The sequence below is a fragment of the Felis catus genome, chromosome A1, assembly GCF_018350175.1.
Source record: "Felis catus isolate Fca126 chromosome A1, F.catus_Fca126_mat1.0, whole genome shotgun sequence".
Taxonomy (NCBI): domain Eukaryota; kingdom Metazoa; phylum Chordata; class Mammalia; order Carnivora; family Felidae; genus Felis; species Felis catus.
Genome location: NC_058368.1, coordinates 52,669,958 through 52,693,151, shown reverse-complemented (window position 1 = coordinate 52,693,151; position 23,194 = coordinate 52,669,958). Strand labels below are relative to the sequence as shown.

General features: G+C 38.3%; 1 protein-coding gene across 2 annotated transcripts in view; it reads left to right on the top strand.

The window, feature by feature from the left end:
* OBI1 (ORC ubiquitin ligase 1) overlaps positions 1-20,460 on the top strand; it is a 41,450-nt gene extending 20,990 nt beyond the window's left edge. For both annotated transcript variants that reach the window (XM_003980460.5, XM_045054744.1), the window contains exon 6: positions 17,714-20,460. In XM_003980460.5, the coding sequence (XP_003980509.1) occupies positions 17,714-19,229 (1,516 nt within the window). In that variant the 3' untranslated portion in view covers positions 19,230-20,460. The remainder of the gene's footprint in view (positions 1-17,713) is intronic.
* The last annotated feature ends 2,734 nt before the right edge of the window (positions 20,461-23,194 follow it).

Here is a 23,194-nt window from a genome sequence, read left to right as displayed (position 1 = left end):
AGCCGGCAGTGGAAATTTATCCTACTAGAAGTTGCTGTCTGCTTATCATATGAAAAGGAGAAAACATTGCCTTTAGTCAAACCAAGTGTGGTATCAGAAAATGGTAGAACTAAACGATGATTACTCAAAGCAGAGATAACTAACTGATAGAGAAAGAAGCATAGCTTTTACTTTTAAATAGTTCCTTCCCCTGTGCATTCCAACCTCATTTTTCTTTCACTTCAGATAATGTTCTGCTTTGACAAATTAGTGAAATAAGCTTAGGAAATGTTGCTGTTATGTGGTGGTTTGAAACTCTGCTCCTCTCATTTGTTGGCACCTCGCCTTGCCAGTCATAGTAATGCTTGTCCATTAGCTGTATTTCCCACAGCATGCTGAATGGAACTAAAGCTGTTTTGTTTGTAGCTTTTATTTCTTGAAAGGTTGCCCACCAGATTTCAGATTTAATGCCAGCCACCAGGATGTGTTTTTAAATATCCATGGCTCCAGCCTGATAAACCACGGAAGAATCTCGCCTGACGAAACCTGGCCTCTGTCTGTGCTAACAAGCAACCACACTTCTAAACCCCATATAACTTCAGGATTTGCTCTAACTTCCACTCTTTCCCTTCAGGGGAAGGGAACAGTTTCACTTAAAAAACAATTTGAACTGACCCCTATTCTAGATCAATTTGCAATGCATTGAGGTATTAAATGCATTGCACTTGATTTATAGCCTTGTTTACTCTGCATCACCAAACCCTAGTGGGATTCAGAGAGAAGCTGACCACAGCTGAAAATACCCAGATCTGGTTCACCTGAGGAGAGCTCCTATTTGTATTGAAAAAATATGAAATTTCAAGAGTTTAAAAGTAAGTGCAAACAAATAAAACCATCTGTTCCATTTTGTTCCCTTGACTAGAAGTGCTTTGACCAATTATTTTTCTTTGGTCTACTTGGTTAGGTGTCAAGGTATGCTTTTTAAACACATAGCTTTAGTTTCTGGTGTATCCTTCAAGTTGCACAGACATATTCTACAAATCATGCAGAAGAGAGAGCTTTAAAATTTAGACCCTAGAGAGGAAAGAATTTAGGAAAGTGAATTTGTCAGCTTGGGTGGTCATATCAAAATACTATAGATTGGGTGGCTTAAACATTGAATATTTTCTCACAGTTTTGGAGGCTAGAAACCCCAGATCAAGGGGTTTTAATCAACCCCAGTTTTAATTTCTGGCAAGAGCTCTCTTCTTAACTTGCAGACAACCACTTTCTATGTCTTCACATATCTGAAAGAAAGAGAGTTTTGGTCTCTCTTCCTCTTCTTGTAAGGACACCAAATCTAATAAGGTATCCTTAGTCTGATACCTTGTCAGACTAAGGCCTCATCCTTATGATCTCATTTAACCTTAATTTCCTCCTAAAGACTCTATCCCTATATATCACCACATTGAGGGTTAGGGCTTCAGTATATGAATTTATTTGACTGTGGGTAGAGAATACAGTTCAATCCATGGCAGAAAGTATTTCTTTTTAAGACACTCAAATCATGTTATTGCCCCCAAATTAGACTGACATCTGGTGTGAACAAGGGGGACTTAAACATTTACATTGGTCTCAAGTAGATAGTACCATATAAAAGTGATGCATTTTATAATACTTTAAAGTGCTATATAGCCTTCTAAAATGAAAATCTGGATTATAGTTTATCTCCTGTGTTACTGTTTTTCTGTTCTGTCTGTTACCATCCAGTGTATCCACTCTTAAAGTGTACCTGGATATTTTTATTTTCTTTAACCTCCAAGCCTTTTTGAGCAGTATGGTAGATATTCTACTAAGCGTGATCTTCCAGGTTTCAATAATACCCATGCTGTTACTTGTCAAAAATTCATTGCCTTAATATCTAAACTGATGGTCCAGAAAAATGTGATCTTTTTCTTTGACTTTATACGGCCACTTCCTAAATTTTTTCTTATCTTCCGAAATAGTTTGGAGAATTCACCTGGGGAAAACCTTTTATTTTCCCTTTCAGCTTTCTTTAACATGGACTTCTAAGAGAATCAGATTTGATGTTCAGAACTCCAGAGGTGGTGATGTGTCCCTTTAGTTTACAAGGCTGATAATCTGAAGAAAACTTGCTCTCCCAGCCAACCCACAAGTACTGAGTGTTTATGTACTTAACACTGTACAAGGTGCTTTAACTACACAAAATAAATACTTTTCCTGACCCTAAATTAGGTTAGGCTCCCTTGTCGTAATTTCTCTTAAGACTTCATACTTTCCCTTTGTAGCACATATCATAACTGCTAATAATTAATATTTTGTATAACTATTTGTTTCATGGCTTTCTTTTGTTTGAGGCAGGACTGTAGATGTGTTCGCTATTGTAGCCACTACATTTTATAGAGTTCTTACTCATATTCTGCTCCTAATACATATTTGTTGAGTCAGTAGATGAAAAACATAACTCTTAAGACTATAAGGAAACGATGAATCCAGAATGTGGTACATTCAGGAGGAAAAACGGTTAGGTTTCTTCATTAAATCATTGGCAATATGGGGGTGGTGCTTGGGGGACTCAGTTGGTTAAGCGTCCTACTTCGGCTTAGGTCATGGTGTCATAGTTTATGAGTTCTAGCCCTGTGTCGGTCTCTCTGCTCTCAGCACGGAGTCTGCTTCAGATCTTCTGTCCCCCTGTCTCAGTGCCCCTCTCCCACTCACACGTTCTCTCTTTCTCTCTCAAAAACAAATAAACTTAAAAAAAAATCATTGGCAAAATAAGAAGGGGAGGTCTGCCTCACATAATAATTAGATGCAGTAGGGGCGCCTGGGTGGCGCAGTCGGTTAAGCATCCGACTTCAGCCAGGTCACGATCTCGCGGTCCGTGAGTTCGAGCCCCGCGTCAGGCTCTGGGCTGATGGCTCCGAGCCTGGAGCCTGTTTCCAATTCTGTGTCTCCCTCTCTCTCTGCCTCTCCCCCGTTCATGCTCTGTCTCTCTCTGTCCCAAAAAAGTAAATAAACGTTGAAAAAAAAAATTTTAAAAAAAATAATAATAATAATTAGATGCAGTATATGGATCTTGTTTGGATATTGATTAATAACAAGACATTTTTGAGGCAGTTGGGTAAATTTGAGTATGAACTAGATATTCAGTAATACCAAGGGGTTGCTGTTAATTTTGTTTAGGTATTGTGGTTACTTAAGAAAATGTCCGTATTTTCTTTTAGAAAAGCATACTAGGAGTGCCTTGGTGGCTCAGTCGGTTAAGCAGCCTACACTTGATCTCAGCTCAGGTCTTGAACTTAGGGGTCGTGACTTCAAGCCCCGTGTTGGGCTCCATGCTGGGCATGGAGCTTTCTTAAATTAAAAAAAAAAAAAGGAAGAAAAGCACACTAAAATACGGACCATAGAATATTTTAATAGCAGAAAAAAGGGATGTACAAATAAGGGGAGTGAGGCAAAATCTTGATAACTGTTGAATGTAAGTGATGAGTATGTGGGGATTGGTTATATTATTCTGTCTACTTCTGTGAATGCCTGAACATCGTTACAATAAAAAAAATAAGTAAATAAAACCAATGAAACCTGGTCCCTGCCTCTAGGAAGCTCATAATCTAATAAAGGCAAGAAACAAAAATACGTGAAATGAATAAAGACTGAACATACTAAACCAAATAGCAAAGACAGCAATATGAGTTCAAAAAATATGAGACAGCAGTGGGTGAGTCTTTATCAGAGAGACAGGACTTGAGCCTAGCTTTGAAGGATGGAGAGTTCCGTGAGGAGGAAGGCATTCTGAGCTAGAGGAAACAGCTTGAGCTGTTAGGAATATTAAGTAGTCCCTTTAGCTCCAGTCCCTTGTCTCCAGTAGTGGCTGCAATTACGCTCAAGAAGCATGGTGGCTTCGTTCTCAAACTTACCAGAGCAGAAGGTGTAGAGGTATGTAATTTGCACATCTTGTCATTGTGACTGTCATCACCCCCACTTAAATAGCTGGTTAGCATGACTCCACAATATCCATCACCTCTGTGCTTTAAACAGAAAGGCCTGTTCTTAGTCTCCTAATTAGTGGGGAACACCAAGAGTGTCACACCTCTATGTGGTAAGAAATAACAAGAATGAGAAGAAGCTGAAGGGAAAACCTTAGTATTACATTTCTCATGTTCCTAAATTCCTTGGCTTCAGTTACTGTCCCTAAACCGTGCCCAGAAATGGAGAGTTGTCCTTGATAGAGTTAGGAGTTCCTTAGTGTTTTTTGTTTTTGTTTTTTAGCTTGAAGAGATATGAAAAATTGACTTGTAAAGCATTTGAAAGTTTCATGCCCTCTCTCTGAGATCTCTCTGTTCTGTTGTGCCTTTTTTTCCCCCCCTCTAGGTACACTAGGCAGAGGTTGTGCCCACTAGTATGAGGCTTTAGTGGAGCACCAGTTCTTGCCCTCAGCTCCTAACTTACTTTAAAACTCCATAGGTCATTAATATAAAACTTGGTTATAATTGGATTAATGGCTTTCCTTTCTATAAATATGTATTCAGGAATGTTATGTGTTCTTGTCATTGTGTCTTTAGTGAGATCTATGGATTTGATAAAGTTTCCCTGCATGCAGCTCTTTTACTGCATAGCAACCCCAAGGCTTGTCATTATGGACCAATCTTCCCCCATGCCCCTGCTCCTCCTGAGGGAAGATAAAGGCTCCAGACACTCTCTGGATAGTGAGCAGTATTTCCTGTTATTAGTATAAGAAAAAAAATGCTCTGAAGAGGAAAGAATAGATTTCACAGATGATGACCTCGGCTTTCTTCCCATTTTGCTGTATTTGTGTTCCTTGAGTCATCTCATTTACACCCGTGGCTTTAATAATCATCTACCTGTATGTCAGAGATTATAAAATAAAATCTAATCTTTGTTTGGCCTCAACTTTTTTCCTTAGCTGTACATTCGTATTCCCATCTGTCTATTTTGTACCTTCACCCAAGATCCTATACCTTAAATTCACCAGAAAGCATAGTGTTTAAATAAATGCTTAGTTCTGGAGACAGATTACGTGGCTTCAGATTTCCCTGTTTCCACTCTGCCCGTCCTTTCCCTACCCAATTCATTTTCACCATACTTGAAATTGTCTTTTTATAAAACATAAATCAAATTATATAAGTCTCCTACCTAAAACTGTCCAGTTTTTTCCTGAAATACAATCCGTTTCTTCACAAACTAGTCAATGTTTGCCTGTTCCGCTTCTCATTCTCATTCCCATTCCCCCAGCTCATCCTGCTCCAGCCATTTTGGCCTTTTTGTGTTTCTGAAACATGCTGGACTTTTTCTCTCTGCTTAGAATGTTCTGTTTTCAGATCTTTATATGGCTGACTCATTCTGTCATCGGATTCAGAGAGGCCTTTCCTGATCATTCATTCTAAAGAAGCATTCTGCTTTCGTACCTCCTACTTCCTTACCCTGTCTTATTGGGATACCATAGTAATACAGTCATGGCATGGTGAAGCAGGATAGCATGTGATTATGAGCACAGGCTCCAGAACCAGACTCCCTAGGATTGAACTCTGGTTTTGTCTACTTACTAGCTTTGTGATTTGGGGGAAGATAGTTAACCTTTTTGTAGTTCCGTTTTTTGTCTTCTGTGAAATGAGGCCAATAGTAGTACTGATCTTATAGGTTGTAGTAAGGGTTAAATGAATTAAAACTTGAAATGCCCTTGTAACAGAGCCCACAGCTAATGCTGAACCAAGGTTATAGAATTTTTGTCTTCCTAGCCCTTATCAGTCTGAATTTATCTTGTTTGTTTACTTGCTTGGTCTGTTTGTTGTCTGTCTCCTCCATTCTAAACTCTAAGCTCTGCTGCCTATTTCCTTCACTTGCAAGCGCCAGCACCTAAAAGGTGCCCGATAAATATTTGTTGAATAATTAAATGAATAGATAAATAACGTTCAATAAATTACTTAATCCCTTGGAGCCATCATTTTCTTTATGTAAAATGTGGGTGATGTGTTCTTGGGAGGATTAACAGAAATAATTTTATGGCCTTGAAACAATATGTAGCACCAAGAACTAATAGAGGTATGTGTCTAGATAATTGTATCCATTATCCATTCACTCAAAAGATTGTTTATCCTCTTACTTTCTTCCTATCCTCCTTAACGGCTTTACTACTTATCTGGTAGCCTAAGATAAAAACTTCAGCCCTCTATGTTTCTCTACCCTGTCTCCTCATCCTACGCCTAATTGTTCAGTATATTCTTTCTAGCCTACCTCTTAAATGTCTATGTAATCCATCTCCTCATCCTGCTAGTTTAGATCCACCTGATTTCTTGCTTAGCCTGTTTTAAACAGCATTCCAACTGATTGCTCTTCTTTCCACTCTCAACTCTCAATCATCTGCCTTTTTGTTGCCAGAATTCGAGAATATAAATTTGATCACCTCACTCCCTTGCGTAATAACCTTTGATGATTCCCCATTGTCCTCAAATTTCTTAGTAAGTATGTGAGGCTCTTTACAATATGACTTGAGCTTTGGCCTTTTTCTGTCCTCTCTAGCCTTTGTCCATGCCGAATTACTCACGGGGCCCACATTCACCATGGTGTGACATAGCCTTGCAGCTTTGCTCATGCCTTTTCCTTTACCTTCACTGGTCCTCCCCTTTAGTCTCTCCTTTTTCATTCTGCCTGGTTAATTCCTCCCCAGTTGTCACTCTGTCTCTGAAGCCCTCCATGATTTCCTAACATAGGGGGAATACTTTCCTCTTATTTCCATTCTTCTTATATTATTAGGGATCACATGGTATAGTGAGCAGTTCCATGACTGGCATGCTGTTAATCTACCACCTAGCTTCTTTTTTTTTTTTTTTTTTAATGTTTGTTTACTTTGGGGAGACAGATAGATAGAGTGGGAGAGGGACAGAGAAAGAGGGAGACACAGAATCTGAAGCAGACTCCAGGCTCTGAGCTGTAGGCACAGAGCCCGACGTAGGGGTAGAGCCCACGAAGTGCGGAATCATGACCTGGGCCAAAGTCGGACACTCAACCGACTGAGTCACCCAGGCGCCCCTCTACCGCCTAGCTTCTTAAAGCTAAAACATATTTTTAAAAATGCACGCATATATGTATCTGTGTAAAATACATGTATGTGAAGATGTGTCTGTGTGTGTGTGTATATGTGTGTGTGTATGTCCTTCTGTGGAGCCTGGCAGATGGAAGGAGTCCTTATACTGTAATATTCCATCAGCATCTTGGAGGGAACTAACCAGGGAATTAAGATTTTGAGCTTTCTTGAAGCTTAAAGTACAAAGAGTTTATAAGGATAGGAAATCCAAGATTCTTGGCATTTTCTCCAAATGAGGAGAGCAGAAGGATTTCCTGAAGTTCTCCAAAGTTGTACTAGAGATTGGGAGTAAGAAAGGGGAAAGGAGGAGGCCATGTTGCTGGGCTCCTGGACAAGATTTGTTTGAGTCTCTGTACTCGAACTGAGCATATCCAACCTGTCTCCATGCTGAGTCTGAGCTGAGGCTCCTTTTTGGTTCACAGTTCTGCTCTTCCTAAACTGTCTCCAGACATGCCAGTACCACTCAGATTTCTCCTGCCTTTCGGCTTCCTCAGCAACACCTCTGGTCTTATTGGCCTTGGCTGTTGTCCCTTCTTGACCTATTCTGGCCTTTTTTGCTTCTCATGATTCTGCTCTGACAAACACCATGATTCCTGGTATTTGACCCTAGCCTGATCTGATGACTGATTCTGCTATGCCCTTTGGTTTTCCCGGAAGGGGAGCTTGTAGACTGTCATGGGAGCCTGATGATACCCTGGGGCCAGACTGTGACAGCCAGGTGTGCTCAGGCCCCTCAGCCGCCTGAGGGGCCCTTCTCTGGGTACTCAGCTAATTGGGGATGGACAGTTACTGCAGTTTTCTGTCAACTTGTCTTTATTGTATTGATAAGATATTTTAGGAGCCTGCAATGCATGCTAATGACTAAGCAGTACAGTTGTCAGGAAGATTGTGAAATGCTTGAGAACAAGGAGAACGTCTTCTGCTCCTTTTGTTTTCCTTTCTCATGGCCCTTCAGCATACTTTAGTCCTCAGTAACTGTCGTCAGAATGAATAATAATTACAAGGCGGCTGGATCACAGTTTTTTGTGTTGTTTTGTTTTGTTTTAGATTGTTCCTCCTGGTGAGAGAATGATTTAACTATTTAACTGTAGTGAAAAATGTATAGGTAGTTACTAGTCCAGAGATTTTTAATTATGCTTTTTTCATGTAACAATAGTTGTTCTCTTATACTATTGAAATTTTGCTGTTGTTTAGGTTATTATATTTTAAGAAAAGATACAAGTCCTTTATTCCTTTCGGAACTGTGTAACAAGCTAGGAAATAGCATGTCGTAGGTTGTTTCCTTCCACAAAAGATTGGGATCCCCACTGATGTCCCGTAAACTTCAAGGCTGATCTTTTCCTTTGGGGCAGAAAATTGGGGCATTTCTGTGTGGAATTGAAATGAAATATATTTGCTAAATAAAATGGAATTTACTCCACAGTAAAAAGAGTAGTTTTATCCAACACAGGCAGTTAAATATATATGGGTCAGCCCTTTCTAAAGACTACAAAAGGGACTCTGTTCCTCTTCAATTTACATATGCAGCCCAACACTAGGATTATTTGTGTTAAGAATTTCTAGGTATCTCAGCAAGAATTTTCAGCATCACGATTTCTAACTACAAATGCATGGTTAGTTTAATAAACATGCACACACGAAACTTCCTTTAAAATTGTGTTAATAATATGAGCTGTTATTTCAAAACTCTGCTCTCTGTTTGAAAGCTTACAAAGCAGACTGTGCCTTAATCTTTAAACAGTACTTTTGGGAGGTAAAGGGAAGAAGGATGGCTGCACAGGCCTTATTTCTTTATCTGGTTCCACTTTCCATGTCACCTCTTTAAGGGGGAAATTGTGACTTCTTTATTCTTGCAAATGTTGAAGCACTTTCTATTCTGTGCTATAACTAAGATGCAGCATAATATAGTTTGTACTTTTTTTTTTTTTTTTTAATGCCTTGATATTAGACCCTGAGACCAGTACCTATGTGATGTTTGGGCCCTAAATTTTTGCATTTAAAATTTTGCTCATTTCACATAAGTAGCACTGTTTCCTTACAGTTGAAGATGCCTGCTGATTATGCATGAGGTAGAAAGATGATCATGTATACTTTCTGTAGTTAGCACACTTAAAGATGGAGCTTTCAAATTTGTGGTTCTGGTTCAGACTTAGTCTTCATATCTCAGGTTAAAATAGCCACCCTCTTTTGGGAACCTGAGTAGCTCAGTCGGTTAAGTGTCTGACTCTTGGTTTCGCCTCAGATCATGATCTCAAGGTTCGTGAAATTGAGCCCTGCATTGGGCTCTGTGCTGTCAGCGCAGAGCCTGTTTGGGGTTCTTTGTCTCTGTCTCTCTTTTTGTCTCTCAAAATAAATAAATAAACTTAAAAAAAAAAATAGCCACTGTCTTTGGGTTGGCATTTGCCAGGGTGATGTCTGTGCTATAGTTTCCTGAAAGGCCACTTTAACGAATGATCTTTGGAAGTTACAAAATATTCTTGAGCTTGTATCTAGAACATAGTCGGTGTTTGATAAATATTTATAAATTTTGTGCATACATATCTGCATGACTTCCTGTATCTTTCTGTATTTCCTCACCATGTTTTATTAGAAAATGCATGTATTAATAAATATTACAGCAGTGTTCTTAACTGTACGTACAAACTGTGTGCTCAGCAAACCTAGCTTGTGTTTTACATTACTTTATAACATAAACAGGTGCTTATATTACTTAAGAAGGAATCTCATGTTCAAGCACTTCATGTGATTTCAGACATGGTATTTGGACTCAGACTTGAATTCAAATCCTATCCTTGAACAAGAGACAGTCTTTTTAAGCTTCTCATTTCTTATCTTTAAAATCAAAATAACATCATTTTTCACAAGGTTGACATAACAATTCAATTCAAAAGATAGGGGCTTCTGGGTGGCTCAGTTGGTTAAGTGCCAGACTCTTGATTTTTGACTCAGGTCATGATCTCACAATTCATGAGATCAAGCCCCACATCAGGCTCTGCACTGAGAGCAGAGAACCTGCTTGGGATTCTCTCTCCCCCCCCCCCTTTCTCTTTCTCTCTGCCCCTCTACTTCATGTTCTCTCTACCTCTCTTTTTTTCTCAAAATAAATAAATAAACATTAAAAAAAAAAGATCTTCTATAACAAGCATATAGCAATGTGCTTGATCCAAGTAAACATTTAATAAATAGTGGCTGCTGCTGTTATTTTTGTCACCATCATTGTCAGTAGTCATCAGGCTACTGTTAAAGAATTACTATAATTACATTTACTCATGGTAAATTCCATCATAAAAGTTCACTTCATTTATTTATTTATTTGATGATGGGCTGTTTCTTTCTTTCTTTATTTGATGATGGTCCAGAAAACAGAAATGTTGTCTTGAGTCTTCTGGAGGGAAGAATGCTTCCTGTTCTCTCAGTCTGCCTCATATTTTTAATGTATTTTTGTGGGACCAACTTGTGTGTCTAGGATTGGCCATAGACCATACTTTTATGATGAATAAATTCTCTAAGAATATAGCATTTTCATAACGGAGTATTTAACTTTAAAAAGAAAACTCTTGAAGAAATACTGGCAAGTCACACAGCTCAGCAGCAGATAAAAATGCATAGGCCACTTCCTAGAGCTTCCCTAGTAGTTTATTGTATTTAAAAAAATTTTTTTAATGTTTATTTATTTTTGAGAGACAGAGACAGAGTACGAGTGGGGGAGGGACAGAGAGAGAGGGAGACACAGAATCCAAAGCAGGCTCCAGGCTCTGAGCTGTTAGCACAGAGCCCGGCACAGGGCTCGAACCACAAACCATGAAATCATGATCTGAGCTGAAGTCAGACACTTAACCAACAGAGCCACCCAGGCGCCCCTTCCCTAGTAGTTTAAATTTTTTTTTTAATGTTTATTTATTATTGAGAGAGACAGAGACAGAGTGTGAGCATGGGAGGGGCAGAGAGAAAGGGAGACAGAATCCAGAGCAGCCTCCAGGCTCTGAGCTTGCTGTCAGTACAGAGCCTGACACGGGGCTTGAACTCACAAACTGCAAGATCATGACCTGAGCCGAAGTCGGACATTTAACCAACTGAGCCACCCAGGCGCCCCCCACCATCCCTAGTAGTTTAAAGACAGAATGCTCCCCACCGTCCTCCTGACACATACACAAGAGTTAGATAGATATGGGTGAACACAGAGATGACCCTTTGGAAGCAGGTGAGAGAAAGGCCCCTACCACCATATACAGTTTTGAGCTTCTTACAGTCCTGGTCCTCTCTGCCCTCTTTCCTTGAAATATGCCCCTTTACCCACCCTGCACACATAAGCACAAGGCAGAACACAGTACTTGGGCCTCTCCCTGTTCTTCCCACTCCTGTCAAAACTCATGTTCCTGAAGAGCTCATGTTACAAGCTACTCACTTAAGTTATGTGTAATCAAAGACAGGAGTTTGCAAATTTAAGGAATCTCTCACTGGTGAATTTTGCTTTAGAAGAAAATACTTAGGAATGGGAAAGAAATAATGGGATGTTCTTCCCTTCCAAACCCTACCTCTCCTCTGTTTAAAATAAGATATTTTTCTAATATCTAAAACTCAGAATGAGAAGATATGCAATTGGCAGTTATATAGACAGGCAACTCTACAATAAAATTCCCCCTGTGAATGGGTTATTCTTTTTTAGGGTAAGTAAGTGGTATTTTAAAAAAATTTCGAGACTGGGGCGCCTGGGTGGCTCAGTCGGTTGAGTGTTCGACTTCAGCTCAGGTCATGATCTCACAGTTTGTGAGTTCGAGCCCCACATCGGGCTCTGTGCTGACAGCTCGGAGCCTGGAGCCTGCTTCAGTTTCTGTGTCTCCTTCTGTCTCTGCCCCTCCCTCACTTGTGCTCTGTCTCTCTCTATCAAAAATAAATAAATCAAAAAAAAATTTCAAGACTCATAAGTTTACTTGGTTTTCTTACATATCAACTGTTCCTTTAGTATAGGTGATCCTCACTTTGCACAGTTGTGTATGACCACAAAAAGGCTATTCAGGTTAAAACCATGAAAAGCAATCTTAATCATCAATGAGTAAACCAAGTTGCTTTATAAACTTTGATAATTTTTGTCAAAACATTAAATCTCTTATTATCAGTTATAAATGTATATGGAAATAAATAGTAAAACTAATTAGTGTGTTAATATTTACACAGTACAATTTAAAACATTAGAAACATTGCAAATTAAGGTATTTCTTTGTAAAAAAAACCCGTGGAGAATAATCTGAATAGTGCTGGTCTTTGTATCATAACTTACGATATGAAGCCAGTATCTTTTCTGATGCCTTGACGAATTGCCATACTCCTAAGTTTGCATCAGCTCCCAACATTTTATCCTTAATGCTTTCAATGTCGTGAAATATCTCCATATTGCCTTAATGTGAAGTTTTTTACCAGCCTGTCACTTCCTCTAGACATCTTTATTCTTTTCATCACAACTACTTTTCTTATTTATGTCAATAAGTTTGCTGCTCCCAAGTTCCTCTGGCATTGCTAGGGTCTCTCAAATAGTGACAGTTTCAACATTTCTGTGGTCAGATCTTCAGTAACTACATTTACAAATGGATCCAGTTTTACTTCTAGCATTGATCACTTTACATTTCTTTGGTCCACCGTTTTTGTTGGCCAGTTCTGTCTTTTGATTATTCATCCTTGTAAAATGTATGTGGCAGCACTACATGTTTTACTGTCTGTATGTGAACTGAATAACAGATGCAGACTGACCAGTCACTTTCAGACTTTGAAAGAAGTGACCTGATTGGTCACTGATGCACATCTGTTATTTATGTAGTGTTTTGTGAACTGAAAAGCGAGTAGTGAGATTTTTATTTTATGCAGTTTCATGCAGTTAATCACAGCTAATATAATGTGGTAAGTGTGAACGACATTGTTAAGTGACTGGGGTTACTTAACTGAACTGTGGCAACTGAAATTTACGCATATAAGAACCATGTACAGCAAGGATATCTATGCTGGAAAACTGTCATGTAGGCCAGATTATAAAAGCTGATCCAGATCCAAAGATTGCTTTCACTTTCTTTTACAGTTACTACCTCAGCGAGCAAGTAAGGGAAAGATGTGAAATCAAAGATACATGGGAGGCAGGTAGATTCACCTCCCTGGTGTCGCCCTGTGTCCTGAAGATGTTTCTGAAGTTTAGTGGTCTCAGCAACCCATTGGGCTTGATGCATTTATCCCTTTTCTGGGGATGCCATTGAGAACTAGAGACGCAAAGTTAATTGCTCAAGTTTTCACAAATAGTTAATGGCAGCATAGCACTAGAGGTTAGGTCTTTTGGTACTTTGAGCACATCTTACTACTCCTGTGTGATGGGCTATGAGAAAATGCGGACTGAGGAACTTTTCATTGTTAAAGACGCTCTACTCTATAATACCTCAGAGGTCAAACCAATAGGACTTTCATCTCTCTTACTGCTAATAGGGACAGGAACAATCTTGCACCTCTGTAGCTTTTTGGACAAGGAGCTCTAATCCAGAATGTATATATCAGTTAGCATTGCAAGCTGAAAAATCCTTTAAGCTTCTCCTAGATTCTAGCAGAACATACTTCTGGTATATCAGTTGCAGCTCCCACACTGCTTTACGAGGTTTTCTCTGACATAATGAAGCCTTTGGCCATCACTGCTACTTTGAAAATCAAAGCCTTTTGGTCTCTAATGGAATGTTTATAAAAATACTCCATTTTGAAATTTGCTCAGGAAAAGGAAGTATGGTAAATGATGTTAGAATTCCCTCCGGCTTGCCTTGGCATTGATTCATTTAATGTTATGTACTCTGGAAATATCTGGAATTAGTGTGAATCAGAGTATTAAAACCCAAAGTTAAATAAGCCATTATCTTCATTGTCTTCTTTTATGGAAGTATCGCATCAGATATGCAGTCCTAATTGTTATTTCTATATGACTTGATTAATTTCTCTTTGCCAAATTTAATATAGATACCTTTGTAAGCTAAAAATTCCCAATAACTATGTCAAAGTCTTATATGTTTCCATTCTTTTGCTAAGGTTGAAGTGCAAGTTTTTTTTGTTTTTTGTTTTTGTTTGTTTTTTTGTTTTTTGTTTTGGAAGGAGCAGTATAAGATGGCAAACCTGTAGTAAAAAACAAAACAAAAAACCCACAAAACTGTACTGTGTATATGTTGTCCTCTGTTGCTTTCTTTGCTGTCAGTGAAAAAAAAAAAAGAAAGAAAAACAGTCCAAAGTATGAAACATTCAATTTAGTAATATAACAACTCATAATACTTACATGTAATAGAGGCCCATGGACCTTCGGCCCATCCTGTCCTGCGGTGTTGGCTCTGTCTTGCTGTGTCAGGCATTGATGCATCTTAAAGTAAGAAAATAACATTTAGGGGCGCCTGGGTGGCGCAGTCGGTTAAGCGTCCGACTTCAGCCAGGTCACGATCTTGCGGTCCGGGAGTTCGAGCCCCGTGTCGGGCTCTGGGCTGATGGCTCAGAGCCTGGAGCCTGTTTCCGATTCTGTGTCTCCCTCTCTCTCTGCCCCTCCCCCGTTCATGCTCTGTCTCTCTCTGTCCCCAAAATAAATAAACGTTGAAAAAAAAAATTAAAAAAAAAAAAAAAAAAGAAAATAACATTTATTCAAGAAGTATTTAATGAGGACTACCGTATACCAGGAGTTGTTCTAGGGGGCTAGCAGTAAACATAAGATGGCCAAACTCCCTGCTTTCCTGGAGCTTATACTTTAATTGGAGAGAGAGAGAGACAAAAACAGATTACATTGATTGATTAATTAATTGATCAGTTCCATGGCTTTCACTGTACATTTCTGTTAGTTTGCCCACCAGTACAAGCCTCTTATTAGCATGGTAAAAAGGTCTGATCACTCAGAGTATTATAGACTTGTAAAGTATTGAAATGGAACTTTGGGGAATTGAGGGCAGTGACCTTTTAGAAAACCGCCAGCTCCATCAGTGACTTCTGCTTGCTTGTCCCTGTCACATGTGCTCCATTGCTGGCCTTTGTTGTTAGTTCTCATGGCACTTCAGCTTTCTCTCTGAAGTAACACATGGTTAGGGCTGTCCTTTTGACTTCAACTCAGAACCATTTATTAACTTGCTTCTTTTCAAAACATAATTTAAAAATAAACATAGGGGCAAATGTAGCATCTTAAAGTGACATTATATTTGAAATTCCAGGCTGAAACCTAGAATAAGAAACTATAAATATTTTGGGAAACATTTCTTATTTGTCACTTGTCTTTCCCTATGTAAGCCTCTGAGTTCCCAAGGACATCCTTTGGTAATAATTGACTTACTATCTAGTAACATTATTCGATTTTAAGTCGTTTGATTTTTTTCATTTGAGTTTACCTTTATTGTAAAAATTGCACTTAAGAAAAAAATTTTTGATAAGCTAATTTTAAGGCTGTCACTTTTGCCGTTCGCATTAAAAAAACATGATACACAATTTTTCCATTTAAAAATATGTGGGTTATTTGATTATGCCACAGTGGTTACAGTCAAGAACTCACTAACATTTTTGCTGATGTCCTTAAGATCTTTGTTCACTCTTTAAAATTCTCTCACAGAAACTACAGCTGTTTCAACTATAGCATTTACAAACCAAACATTTGTCTCTAACAAAGAAAGAAAAACTAGCATTCATTTAACCAGATATTCATAGTAGTAAACTTTGTCTTTAAAATAGGGAGGCTTATTATTGTATTTGGTTTTGTTTTTGTTATACCTGTGGTTTTTGCTTTGTTTTTTAGAAGGGAGTGTGCTCTTTCCGGGAGTTCAGTTAGTTGCAATGAGTAGATCAATATTCAGTACCGTGTCTTTTAAGGCCCTTTCTAACTCTGAGATTTTATGAATCTATATTTACCTTTGCCCCACTTTTTACTTTTAGTGACCAGCCAGAGCAGGGATTGTGTCAGAGTGAACTACAGCATGAATTGGGCTGTATGTAGGAGAAGGTGTTGGGCATTGAGTGAGAGGCATACAACATGTAGTGGTTGACTGTAAAAGGTAGTTGCTGTGGATTTCCTCTCCTTTATGTTTTTTTTTTTTTTAATGCCTAGTACATTTTCTTACTTGTAATACTTTTATAATTAGGGGGAAAAGGGAGAAAAAGATAAACCCATAGGTAGAAACAATTTTTAGAAGTTACCTTGTTGGGGCACCTGGGTGGCTCAGTTGGTTAAGTGTCTGACTCGATTTTGGCTCAGGTTATGATCTCACAGTTCGTGGATTCAAGCCCCCACATAGGGCTCTGTGCTAACAGCCTGGAGCCTACTTGGGATTCTCTCTCCCTCTCTCTCTGGCCTTCCCTAACTTGCTCGCATGCAGATGCACTCTCTGTCGCTCACTCAAAATAAGTAAGTAAACTGAAAAGAAGAAGAAGAAGAAGAAGAAGAAGAAGAAGAAGAAGAAGAAGAAGTAGTTACCTTCTCAAATACTTCCCTCCAGACAATCCGTGAATTCTTCAAGATGGATCAATATTTAAGTCATCAAAAAGATGATTAAAAGGAGGCTTTTTAAAAGAACTTCTGCAAGAAATATTTTTCACGGGGTTAGAATGTAAGGCTTACGTTTATTGGCTTGTAAGAAGCAGTTTTCTTGAAAGATGGAATTTTCTTTGGTGCTCAGATGGAATTTAAGGTAGACATTTTATATCCATTGGAGCTGGGACAGTCTTATTGATCTTTGTATCCCCCACTCTGGATAATACCATGAGCCTATACTAGGTGCTCAGAAGCGTTTTCTGAGCTGAACCCAGTACCCATTCTTAAGGGAATAATGAAAACAAGATAATGCTGAGTAAAAGAAGTGAATTTTTGATGTGTTCTTTTTCATTTACTCTCCAAAATGTTCCTTTCCAGGAAATGTAAAAATGTTTTTATGCGTAATATATTGGAACCACAGGTACTGACTTTGTATTTCAAAGTTGGAAGAAATGAGATTGATGTCCCACACAGTTGTAAAATGCCAAAAATAAGTAGAAATGAAATGAATTAAAGCCCAGTGTTCAGAAGGCCAAGTAAAAGCTTCAGATCAAGGGTGGCTATAATTGAAAGGGTCCAAATAAGTATTTAAAACCACCCCTGCTGGGACTGCTAAGATTTCTGAATTTCAAATTGGCATTTTATGTTTGACAAGGTGACATTGTACAAGAAATGTATTGTAAAACACTGCTGTACGATAGGAAAATGATTGAATGTAAATATTTCAAGATGTGGACCACTGTTCAAATGTTATCATAAATCTTTGCCATTGTTTTAGGGGATAACCCTGCATGCATATATGAGCTGAATTGATAGAGCTAGCTCTTGGAAGGGAAGTCAGCAGTGAGTTTCTGCCTCTCTGCCATTACTAGTCTTATTTGACCACAAAAGTATCCTACGAGATCTTTGCCAGTATTATCATATGCATATTATTACATACAGTGCAGAAACTCTTTTTTGAAGATACTACATCTGTCTGGTATTGCTTTTGAACTGTTCCATCGACTGGTCTGAAAGGTCACTGGTATGTGAGATTAGAATGGGCTGACATAGTTTGCACCCTTAACTTTGAAAAAGAAAGAAAAAAGCTTGAACTGTAAAGTTAACTGTCCTTCCGTTCCTTGCAGGTTTGGAAGGTTTACAGTAGCTGCTCTTCAGTCCAAAGTAGAACAGCATGAACGTGAAACCAATCGCCTCAAGAAAGCCCTGGAACGAAGTGATAAATATATAGAGGAGCTAGAATCTCAGATTGCACAGCTAAAAAATTCAAGCGAAGAGAAGGAAGCTATAAATTCCATTTGCCAGAGAGCACTTTCTACAGATGGCAAGGGGAGCCTAGGCGGTGAGGAGGATATGGCATCAAAGAATCAAGGTGATGGTGCCAGAAAGCAGCTTGGCTCATCCACCTCAAGTTCTCACCTGCCAAAGCCTTCCAGCAGTTCTGCCAGGCAGGAAAGCACCAGCAAAACAGAACCAAATTGTTCTAAGAACAAAGACCTGTATCAGAAACGGGTGGAAATAATGTTAGATGTGACAGATACAAGTATGGATACTTACTTGGAAAGAGAATGGGGTAATAAGCCAAGTGATTGTATACCCTACAAAGATGAAGAACTTTATGATCTTCCAGCTCCTTGTACTCCTTTGTCCCTTAGTTGCCTTCAGCTCAGTACTCCAGAAAATAGAGAGAGCTCTGTGGTCAAAGCAGTGGGTTCCAAAAAGCACTCAAACCATCTCAGAAAATTGGTGTTTGATGATTTTTGTGATTCTTCGAATGTTTGTACTAAAGATTCATCAGAAGATGATAGAAGTGAAAATGAAAAGAAATCAGAATGTTTTACTTCCTCAAAGACAGGGTTTTGGGATTGTTGTTCCACGAGCTATGCCCAGAGCTTGGATTTTGAAAGCTCAGAGGGAAACACAATAGCAAATTCTGTTGGAGAAATTTCTTTAAAATTAAGTGAGAAATCAGGCTCATGCATATCCAAGAGGTTGAATTCTATTCGCTGTTTTGAAATGAATCGGACAAGAACATCCAGTGAAGCATCAATGGACGCAGCTTACCTTGACAAAATATCTGAGTTGGATTCAATGATGTCGGAGTCAGACAACAGCAAGAGCCCTTGTAATAACGGTTTTAAGTCAGTAGATTTGGATGGGTTATCAAAGTCCTCTCAAGGCAGTGAATTTCTTGAGGAACCAGATAAGTTGGATGAAAGAACTAAGCCAAACCTATCCAAAGGTTCTCTAACTACTGATCAGTTAGAAAATGGAAATGAATGGAAACCCACTTCATTTTTTCTCCTCTCTCCATCTGACCAAGAAATGAATGAAGATTTTTCACTTCATACCAGTTCTAACCCAGGAACTAATGAAATCAAACCACCGAGCTGTTTGTTTCAGACTGAGTTTTCCCAGGGTGTTTTGTTAAGCAGTTCACACCGGCTATTTGAAGATCAGAGGTTTGGATCATCTTTGTTTAAGATGACCTCAGAGATGCATGGTCTTCATAACCACCTTCAGTCTCCTTGGTCTACTTCTTTTGTGCCTGAAAAGAGGAATAAAAATATCACTCAGTCAACGAAAAGAAAAATCCAGAGCAGTCTTTCCAATGCCAGCCCATCAAAAGCAACGAAAAGTTGACTCATTAGAAAGGTGTCATTTGTGTTTTCGTCCTGAGAGGAATATAAGTTTTTAAAGTTACTTTTTCCCTCATAAAAGTTCTGTACAATTTTGAATTGATAATCTGTAGTCAAGTGTCAAGTCAGAATGGTGAATTAGCCTGTACCCAGAATACTTTTAAAGAATTTGTCCTTTTTCATTTTCATTTGGGGATCTTTTTAATCAGAAAAGGTAGGGAGAGGGTTTCTTTTAATGAATATTATATGTATCTGGTTTGGGTGTATTTTGTTTTCTTGAGTCTTGATTTAGCTGTTAGATACAGTGGCCTGTAAATGAGCCTCAGTTGTCTTCAGAACGTGGATTTCTTCAATAAAACTTTTCATATTGTCTACACACTGCTTATAAGACACTTGAGTTTCTTTAAAGCTTTCCTTGGGTGGAAGTTATTTTGCCTGCCCCTTTTTATTTATGTTTAGTGATGGCCCAACTTTTAGGCAAGGCCGTGGTGGAAAAATAGCACTCTAAGCTTAGTCCAGTATTCATTCGCTTTTTTTTTTTTTTAGGTTTTATGTATGTTTGCGTTTTTAACATTGTGTTTTGTCCGGTTTTTGTGAAAACATTTTGCTAGTATGAAAGAATACGTTTTGTATATGAAAATATTTGTTTTATATCGGGTAGCTTTCATTTGCTCATCTTTTTGTGTGCGTCGAAAATCAGAAATTGAGCCTACTTTGGAAAGAAGGCACAGAACGGTTGGGTTTGGAGGATCCTAAACATGGTAGCTTTATTGTTCCAGATGCACAGGTGCAGAACTGCCCTTTGCCAAGTTCTTGATCCACTTTTATCCTGGTGGGGCTTTTTTTGGAGTGATCAAGTTCTTGTTTGCATGTTACTATTCTTTGTGGAAACTGTATGCATGGTAGCGTTCTTGCTTGCACTGTTTTCCTTACTTAAGAAGAAAAAGTTTTAGTTGGCTAATAGAATATCTTTTATGTAGGATAAAAATTTTTTTCATGAAGAATGTTAAGGAGATGAGAATAGGTGAGCTAAGCACAATTTTTAATTTGGGCTCTGAAAAAGTATATTCTAAACATGTTTGGTATGCCTACATAGGCCTTTCAAAATGGTTTGTATGCTAATGACTTGTTTATCTAATGTGCACTGAACATTTTACATTAATACTGTACTGTTTTACATTAATACTGCATGCTTTTCTATGTGAATTGAATAAAGGATGTCATAAGCACTGTAATCCTTGATGGTGTCTCAGATATTGAATTAGCCTATAAAGACCAGTAAAACTTGTAATTTTTAATTGGTCATGATAATATAGGGGTTGACAAACTATGGAGCATGGACCAAATCTGGCCTATACCTCTTTTTTGTGGAAGGAAGTTCTGTGAACTATAAAAATGGTTTTTGCGCTTTTTGATGGTCTTTGAAAATCCAAAATACTTCCTAATACAGAAAAATGATATAAAATTCAAATTTCAGTGTTTCTAAATAAAGTCTTTATTAGAACATAGCTACACTCATTTGTTTACGTAATATCTGTAACTGCTTTTGCGTTGCAGTGGCAGAGTTGAATAGTTGCCACTGAGACCGTATGGCCCACAAAGCCTAAAATATTTACTGTTTGGCCTTTTACAGAAAAATTTGCTGACCCCTGTTATAATAGATTCTAAGGATTCAATAAAACCATAAAAGTATAACAAATCAGTTTTATGATTTGAAGAATCATGCCCTCCACTTTTGGAAATAATAAGGGCCCAAAAGAAAAGCTAATGTAAAGCATCATTTTTATTTTATCATGTATGTTTTCCAATAAGTATTTGTGTGGTATTTTTTCTTTTGATATGTTAATGGATACTCTTAGAGATATTAATAGTTTAGGTGTCTTTGACAATGTGGTAAATATATTTGAAATTTCACTAAATATAAAAACCTACAATTTTTCTCAGTAATCACAGAGTAAACTTGGGGGTAAGCCTGACTCTAATTCTGTCTGTAACTCTTCTTCACTATGAATGTGTCAGTTTTAAATTCATTAATCCAGTGTAAACTGACAGTGTGCCATGGCAATCCAGAATGTGTAACCTGATTTACTAATGCCTCATCAGGGTTAGTGTCTATATTGGACCAGAGTATTTCCCAGCTGCTTCAGAAACCTTGCTCCATCCTTCCTAAAACAATATTTCATGTATTAAATTAAACCTGTGACTTTTTCAGTTGAAGGTAATAACCTCCAGGATTTTATTTTTTTAATGTTTATTTTTGAGAGAGAGAGGGAGATAGAATGAGGGGAGAGGGGAGGGTGGAGAGAGAGGGAGACAGAGGATCTGAAGCAGGCTTTGAGCTCTGTCAGCACAGAGCCCAATGTGGGGCTCAGACTCACAAACCACAAGATCATGACCTGAGCTGAAGTCAGAAACTTAACCAACTGGGCCACTCAGCCACCCCTGCAGGATTTTATTTTAATCACATATTCTCATTTGTACTCTTTTACCATAATCTGATATATCATAATAAGTACAGTGGTTTCGTATTTTCAAGTACATCTATTATATGCACACTGTAAACACAAAACAAAAACTTCTATTGAAACCAAGTACTTTGCTAAATTTTATTTCCTAATAATCCTCTTTTCAAACTCTGTGAGTCAAGAACTCTTATCCCCACCTTACAAATAAGTGAATTGAAGATTAGTGATTACGTGGCTGGAATGGGACAGAACCATGTCTTAGAGCTGGGCCTCTGACTCCAGACCTTGTACTCTTCCTCCCCCACGCATGAGAGTTCGCATTTGTAGGCCAAAGGATGAATGGAATTGAAATTTCCAAGGATTCTTTTTAAAGTACTACTTTAGAAGTATTAGCATGTTTCTTTTCAAGTAGCATTTAATTCCTGCCAGTGTTCCAGGGTCTAACTCCACTACTAAGGTAGAAACTCAAGGATGGGAGTTGTGTGCCACTTTTAACTGTAGAAAGATTCACATTAACTCTGACATGTAGCCTCTCCCTACTGAGAGGCTGTGTTAGAAAAAGATGCACTCTTGATAAGAGAAGCAGACACTAACAGTTCATGTCTATAAAAACAGCATCTTTTGATTGCTCATCTAAAATGTAATGGCTAAGGAAATGTGACGTGATGCTAGATTTTGTTCTCACATGACCTTTAGTGTTCATCTTTTAATTTTCAAAATCTTAATTCTGTCCATAATGACATGTCTTTTTCCTGTTTTAATGGATCCTTTGAGACTAAAACTGAAAATGGGAGACTTTAAGATTTATAGTCCCTTAAATTTCAAATATACTTTGTATTTCTATAATCTCTTTCGTATCTACATTTGGTTCAAAACTAAAGGTACCACTGAACAAGGGAAGAACTTTGGTCTTACACCCTAAGCTGTTTCAGAAACTTGTTTCTAATACTTGAATGGTTTTCAGTTATTCAAAGTGTAATACATACACTAGATTTTGTACCTGTGAATGACACTTGTAGAACATCAAACTGAGATAACAGTTTAACTTTTATGGAATGTGGCTTATTAGATTAAAAGTATTTCCCAAAGCCTCATAAGGTCTTTCATTCCTATTTGTGCGAGTCCTACAACACTGTCTTTGCCTGTAATGATGTAACCCTACCCTTTTAATAATACTTGGCAGAGAGAAAACCTTTTAAGCAATGATCTCAGAGTGCATAGTGAACATTTATTGCCTAATTCTCGGAACCCCACTCTGAGCGAGGAAACATCTATTAAGATGCAGATTTCTTTTAAGAAGAACCCTTCTGGAGCTCAAGCTAGGGTGATCTTCAGTTTTATGTGACAGATGCAGCCTAGAAATACCTTGAAGTTCCACTTCATGAAACGGTAGATTTTTAGGCTTGCTGTGTCTTATCAGGGAGCAGACCCCCCTCTAAGAAATGGTCCTTGGATCAACCAACTGTGGAGAAAGAAGTGTGTGCCTTGTGTGACACTTGTAATT